Raw genomic sequence first — 7,690 nt, 5'->3', positions numbered from 1 at the left:
AATGGTCTTATCAAACTTTTTCAAACACCCTGTATATTCAGAAATGCGGTAAGTTTCAAGTCCAACAAAACAAGACCTTTGTACAAGCATAATAAAAAATAAGCTTAAGAAATAATATTTACTAAAAATGCAATACTTGTATGTAAAGTTTATTGTAACGATGAAAATAGCTCGCGATCGTAAAAATAAAACAAAAAAATGATTTATATTTATTTTATATACAGTGTGTAAGTGATTAATCTTGCGTCTTGTATAATGTCTTGTATGGCTTTTACAATTCTCAATATGTTATTTAAAAAATGTTATATATTTTATTTAATACAACTGCGTCAAAATTTTCTAAGAAAGTCAAGTGTACACTATGAGAGTAAGAAATTGTTAACACATTTTATCGAGACATGTTGTTTGCACGTTTACTGTCGTTTGATTATAGGTCACATGCAAATACAAGTTTTATGCAATTACGAAATAGCATATCATATACATATAATTTACTCTGGTAAGGCGTGTAATCCTTAGTCCGGCAATAGTATCGGAATCAAACTTCTTGCTCAAAACGTCCCATAGTAAAAATATTAAGCTGATTTCGAGCTCTAGACACGTAATCTCGAGATTCGCGATCAATTTTTTGCGTAATTCTTATTCTTAACTTCTTAATTTAATTTGTGACGTAATAAAGTCGCGTGGCAGTCAGTAATAAAGTCTCTTACGAGTTATTAACGCGTAAATAACAATAAAGTTGCTTACGCGCTATTTACGCGTACTTAACAACAATTAATCATATAAAATTTTTTTTTTATAAAACAAACTATATTTAAGAAACTAATAATGAAAATAGTACAAGATCGTATCATGAGACATATGACAGTATCATATAAGATAAGAAGTTAATCATTTAATCATTAAATCATGTTTAAATGCGTGTTGCTTTAGAATTGTTACAACTTACTTGTAGTTTATTAATGAACAATATTTTGCACAAATTCGATTTGTGATCGCATATAACTAACAAAAACTGATTTCTGTAAGAGCCATTGCATATAAGTCGCCATAGCCGTAACGTAAGACATACCGTAAGAATTAGTCATATTACGAATTTTCGAATTATGGTGCTATTTTCGACTATAAACAATTGTAATTGGTCAATTCTTACGACATGTCTTACGTTTATTCTTACCGCAATTTATGTGTAAAAGCCGGCGTACTACTGCATTTTCCATGTATCACAAAAACAATATTATAAATTATATTAAAAATACTATAAAACTGTATAGATTATATTCGTTCATTCTTTCTACATGCGAATGTACACTTTAAAAAAAGTTTGAAATATTCTTAATACTCATAATACATAAATACAACATAACACACACATACCATAACCACATAATATATTATTACAATTATAAAAACAGAAAAACATTAAGCAACGTAATATTCAAGTTTAAAGATATACTTACCTTATTTTAAAATTACTAACTTTATATTACTAATTATATGTAAAAGTTTTAACAGTGACTTGAAAGTTTACGTATACTTCAATAATCTAAGGCCGAAGCACAGACTTTTGCAGAATGCATAACGCATAAGACTTAAGAGAATCAACCAATCAAAGTCTTCTAGAACAAAAAGTAGGAATAAAAATAGAAGACTGGATTGGTTGATTTTCTTATGTCTTATGGAAAAGTTTGTGCTTCAAACTTTACTGTGTATGCGTTATGTATTTATTTATGCACTATGTAAATGTACGTGTATGATATGGATGTAGAAAGATAGACTATATAAAAGAAAAACGAAAAAATAGTTGCCGTAGTATCGAATGTGACAGACGTTCCATATATTTGTGTTATTTATGTTGTTTTGTGCTTGTGTTCTTTAATAACAATTAAACACAAAAACTATAAAATAATTAAGTAAGTATCTATTGTAAAACACAGATATATATTTTACAGATTGTAATTTTATTTTACGATAGTTACAAACACTTTTCAAAAAAATTCTTTATTGCACATGTAGCACGGAATATTGCTAGAGTGGTGCAGAAATATTATTTTGCAAGATTGGAATTATTATATGCAATATGTATAAAACAAAAACTTGCCACAATACAGAGTATTGCTTTGTTTTGGTGATATTCAGTGTTTACAAACATCGTCCGCAATATTCTTCTGAGGCAACCTTTTGCATTTTAGCATGTAAAACTTATATTCAACAAATGTTCGAAGATCTTTTCTAATAAAGTTTAAACATTTGAAGATAAACATTTGAAATATATGTCACGAACTACTTATTTGGTCATCTTATCTCAATATTTTTTACGTAAAATATTCTTATATAAAAAAAAAGTAAAAGGTGTGTTCTATTTAAAATAAAAATACAGTTGCATTTTTTTTGGTGCATCGTTGCAGAAACACAAAAGTTACTCCCTGAGAAAATAAATAGTATTTGCTAGTGTCAATTTCTTTTCACCTGTTTTTTACTTTTCTAATTTTCTGTCATCAAAAGTATACAATAGATCTTACCTGTTTCGATTTCATAACGTACTCCATATATCGTCACTCCCTACGTATAATTACATAAGTGTCACATATGGGATTTTCAGTTTATTGCATAGTGACATTCAGAAAATCATGTTCTTTGTGGTCACCCAGTATTAAAAAAAAATATTCATAAATAAGGTAAAAATTTAAAACCGAAAGATCCCTTAACTAGGGAAACTATATGAAGCTTCAAACTTTTAAACTGCTCTCCTCTAAAATTTGCGTTTTGGAGTTACGGGATTATACGTAAAAAGTGGCGATATAATATAAGTTGCTATTATCGTTTTAATTGTCTGTACAAAGTAGTATTTAATAAAAACATGGCATGTGGTATTTATTTTCGAGCATTTTTTTACAATTAGACATAGAAATAGATTTTTCTTAGTTTTATTTTCAATTATTTCATTGAAACTTCTCTGATCGCAATTTTGTCTTACTCGTAAGAGAGAAATATTACAAAAAAAACTTTTTTTCTAAACTTATTTAATTCGTCAGTGTACCATAGCATATAAATATAATCTGTTTTATAAAAAATAAGCGTTTGAGATAAGTTGACTCAAATAAGACGGAATTAGGTGTCACACAGTGATTGTGCGTGTGAAGAGAGTAAATACTTGCTCGCGCATTGGAACTAACAATTACACAATTTTTAAAAGTCATTGTTTTTCTTACATAATATTGTTTATGTTCAAAACATTTGATATAATCTACTAGTTATAAGTGTTTACAAAAAAAATCATTTATATAAATTGGGAAAGTAAAAAAATCATTGTTTGTGATTATTTGTTTTTGGAATAATTAAATATTAATGTTTTTTATGATTAGATGTATTTGATGTATAATAATGTCGACAGCAAAAAAGGAAGATATGGACAGCAGCAAACAATTTACTTCACATAATATAAACGAGGAAATTGTTATCTCTGGTATTGCTGGACGATTTCCTAAATCTGATAATATGAAACATTTTCAGGAGAATCTTTTTAATGAAATTGATCTCTCATCGGAAGACAATGAAAGATGGAATGCTGGTAAGATAAAACTGTGAGTGCGTATGTGCGTGTGCGCGCAAAGATACCGGAGTAATTGCTGCATAATATGTATTCTATTATGTCATAAGAGCGTAAAACATAAGAATTTACACATTTCACGTTCCAATTAGATAGCTGATCAGAAACGGTTTTTTTTCTTGTTAAAACGAAATATTAAAGACTTCATGGATTTTGTTACACACAATCTAGAGAATACATACAAAAAAAGCTACGCAGTTTAAAGATATTATAATATAGATGTAGACAGAATACAGTCGTCGTTGTTTTATACTAACAATAAGTCATTTGCATACATAACTGCAGTATCGTATACATTGTAGCTCTGCGCATTAACTATATGATTTAACTTGAAAATATTTAAACCGACATTCACAATCGAATCTTATATTTAAAATTGTTTCGAGTTCATTTTAAGATAGACCGTTTTAGTAGTTTACAAAATTTATTTGAAGTTAAGACGATCTTAAATATAAGATTTGATTGTATGGCTTTGGTATTGGAAATCAGAGACGTCGGAAGTCGAACGCAAATAATAAAAAATTAAAACTTGCATCCAATCGCAGTCGAATACACAAATTTCTGAGGTAAAAGAGCACTACATTGCCTCCGTTTTGCATTACCAAACACAGTACATGAATGTCGGTTTCTGAGACTATTTGACAACGCGATTCGAAATATGGCGCAATAATAGGTACTGATGTTTTCTGAATTTTGGCAGCTGAATTTGACATGCCTTCTAAATTCGGCAAGATCAATAACATAAACAAGTTTGACGCACAATACTTCGACATTTCTTTTATCGAAGCAGAGATACTAGATCCTATGACTAGAATGTTACTGGAACACACTTATGAAGCAATTGTAGATGCTGGAGTTAATCCTGAAGAATTACGTGGTACAAATACTGGAGTATTTGTAGGTGCATGTGATTCCACGACATTTGATGCGTTAGCGTACACTAACTATACCTCTAAATCGGTATAAAACTTTCTTTAATATAATTAATAAAATTGCAAAAAATATTTATTTATTATTTTAACACTTAAAGAGTGATACATAAAATATATTATATCCCTAATAAGCAAATTGTAAAAATATTGCACAAAAATGGCGTCATGAATGACGACAATTTTTCAATGATTGCACTAAAATGATTCGCCATAACGCAATAGTTTTGTCAAAATAAAATTTTCGAAATATTATTTGTCAAAAATTAGAAAAGAGTCTTGTTATGCATTTCCAGTAAGTATGTACATAAAATAATTTGATTTCTGCATTTACGCAATTATATTTCTACAAGTTTTAAACATTACATAGCTGAAATTTGTTTTCTCAATTATTGAACAATTTCTTTTTAAATTTAAGTTTGGAAACATACTGTTAAGATAAGTTGCCATATTGTTATTCTTTTGCCAAAATAGTATTTAAAAAGTAATTTTGCAAAAGTTACAAATATTTTATAAAAAATCAATATTTTTACATTTATTTCTCAAAATATATCTACATAATTACAAATCACAATTTTCATGCAAGATTTTATCACATAATTTCATAAATGTTTTTGTATCAGGGATAAGTGTATGTGCGTGTATGTAATTATAATTCAACACTCGAAATTATTTGCACTTTTGGCTAGATTCTTAGAGAGTCTAGCCGAATTTCACGCCCGTTGCTGTCACTTTACTGCTTAAAAATGGTCCCGTTTCACAATCGGTGAGAAAGAACGCGCCGGAGCGGTACTGCTTTTAGAAGCGCGTTAACTTCGCGAAAAAGCAATTAAGGTACATATGAATGAATGAAAAAAACCAAAAAGACGTTACATATCCGTTAAGAATCTGGTTAAAGAAAATGTAAATTTCGGGCATTGAATTATGGCAATTTATTTATCGAAAAAAAATGTAACATCAACTCAAATGAAAATAGTTTCAAATCTAAATTGAATGTAAATGACGCACATCATACAAACTAAATGTACATGTATATATTTATAATTCATTCCGTATATATGTATATATATATATTTATATAATTCTAGATAATGGAACATGTACATTTATCAGCCAAATTTTGGATGGCAAACAAGATTTCTTCTTGGTTAGATATTTTTGGACCATCATATGTTGCAGATACAGCTTGTAGTTCAAGTCTTTTCGCTTTAGCCCATGCGTATACAAGGATACAAAACGGAGACTGTAATGCGGCCATTGTAGCTGGTGCCAATCTGTGTTTACATCCTTACATGACACATCAATTCTTTCGTCTTGGTATAGTTCTTTTTAAATGATAATAATTAACATTATATTATATTGTTTTTTAATTTATCACAAAAATAAGTACAGCTGCCGTCATTAAATTGTGCGCAATGAGAGAAATAAAATTTTTTTAGTTTTCTTTTGGTTTTACTGCGTCAGTTTCTTCTAGTCGGCCGCCTTTCATTTATCATACGCGGATGATAAATAATCGTGGTCAGCTGGAAAGAACTAGCACAGAAGTAAGAGAGACCCAAAAGAGAGTTTATTTGTTCCGTCGCGTATGATTCAATGGCAGCTAGTATTTATGTCAATAATGTGGAATACTAAGCATTGAATATGCATATATGAGAAATAACATATCCGTAAAATAAATAAACTATTAATAATTAAATAATTTTAGGAGTATTATCTCCTGACGGTCGCTGCAGACCTTTTGATGAAAAAGGCGATGGTTACATGCGCAGTGATACGATTGCTGTGCTGTTTTTGCAGAAAGCAAAAGATGCAAGAAGAATTTATGCCACGTGTGTTAATATTAAATCTAATTGCGATGGTTTCAAAAAAGAAGGTATCACATATCCATCTTTTGATATGCAAAAGGCTGTGCTAGAAGAAGTTTATGAGGAATGCAAAATTGCACCTTCTGAAATATTATATATTGAGGCTCATGGAACTGGTACTCAAGTAGGTGATCCAGTAGAAATTAATGCTATTGATCAAGTTTTCTGTAAAAACAGAAATAATCCTTTATTGGTTGGCTCAATAAAATCAAATCTTGGACATTCGGAACCTGCCAGTGGTATATGTCAAATAGCAAAAGTATGTTGATATATACATGATTAGCTATAATAAATAATCTATTTTGCTAAATGTTACTTCAATAAAACCTGCGTACATACTGCTGGTATACTGCTATCATTTAGCTATCGGGGATTGTGTGCTTAGCGCTTTAGTCCGTTTTTATTGCTCTTTAAATGTATGATAGAATAAAAACAGATTGACGTTTTAAAAAGCTTGAGTGTTTAAAGTAAATCTCATGTATTGCTACAGTTAATTTGAATTACATTTGAATTTTTAAAAAGCTCTTCAAGCTCCGCATTTTCATTAATAATTTACTTGCTTCGCGAAACAGAGCGACGCATTGTCTCTGTGCCAGATTGTTTTTGTTTCTCAAAAAATCGCGTCGAATGAGTATAAATATGTCAATATATGAAGCAGTTAATCTAAAAAATTACCTATCATTTGTCAATTTAAAACTTTATTGTAAAATTATTTTTGACAAAATAGATTATTTGAAATGAGCAATCATATGTATAAGAATATATTTAAAATATAACTGTAAAAGTGCAGCAGAGCCTCTCTTACGTATACGTCTTTGACAAAACTCAGAGGAATAACTCAGTTCCAAAAAGTTGAGTCAAGGAAAACTCTGCTGTAAACATGAAAATAAATAATACATATACTTATAACTGTTGAAGGTACTGATAGCAATGGAAACTGGTAAGATTCCAGCAACTCTGCACTACAAATCACCGCGAAGCAATCTTTCTGCTATTATTGAAGGTAGAATAAAAATTGTTACTGAACCTACACCATGGAATGGTGGTTATGTAGGTATAAGTTCTTTCGGATTTGGTGGTGCAAACTGTCACGTATTGTTAAAATCGAATCCGATAGATAAGATCATGAAGCCAGACAATTTACCTAGACTTGTAACTGTGTCTGGCCGTACCGAGGAAGCTGTTAAAACAATTCTGGATGATGTAAGCTTAAAAAATTATATTATTATATATATTATAGTTTTCTCTATAAAATATTTAGTCTACATAATTAATATAAAACAGTA

At 29.6% G+C, this 7,690-nt stretch overlaps 1 protein-coding gene across 1 annotated transcript in view; it reads left to right on the top strand.

Moving 5' to 3' along the window:
* Nucleotides 1–1,734: 1,734 nt before the first annotated feature.
* Nucleotides 1,735–7,690, top strand: part of LOC109859048 (fatty acid synthase-like) — an 18,090-nt gene continuing 12,134 nt past the window's right edge. The window contains exons 1-6 of the mRNA XM_020436895.1: nucleotides 1,735–1,913; nucleotides 3,366–3,571; nucleotides 4,311–4,570; nucleotides 5,628–5,856; nucleotides 6,245–6,663; nucleotides 7,323–7,607. Coding sequence (XP_020292484.1) covers nucleotides 3,385–3,571; nucleotides 4,311–4,570; nucleotides 5,628–5,856; nucleotides 6,245–6,663; nucleotides 7,323–7,607 — 1,380 coding nt within the window. The 5' untranslated portion in view covers nucleotides 1,735–1,913; nucleotides 3,366–3,384. The remainder of the gene's footprint in view (nucleotides 1,914–3,365; nucleotides 3,572–4,310; nucleotides 4,571–5,627; nucleotides 5,857–6,244; nucleotides 6,664–7,322; nucleotides 7,608–7,690) is intronic.

This window comes from Pseudomyrmex gracilis, unplaced genomic scaffold (genome assembly GCF_002006095.1).
Source record: "Pseudomyrmex gracilis isolate BER0280 unplaced genomic scaffold, ASM200609v1 scaffold_235, whole genome shotgun sequence".
Classification (NCBI taxonomy): Eukaryota; Metazoa; Arthropoda; class Insecta; order Hymenoptera; family Formicidae; genus Pseudomyrmex; species Pseudomyrmex gracilis.
Note: the sequence above shows the minus strand (reverse complement) of the source record. Positions and strands in the feature narration are given on the sequence as shown.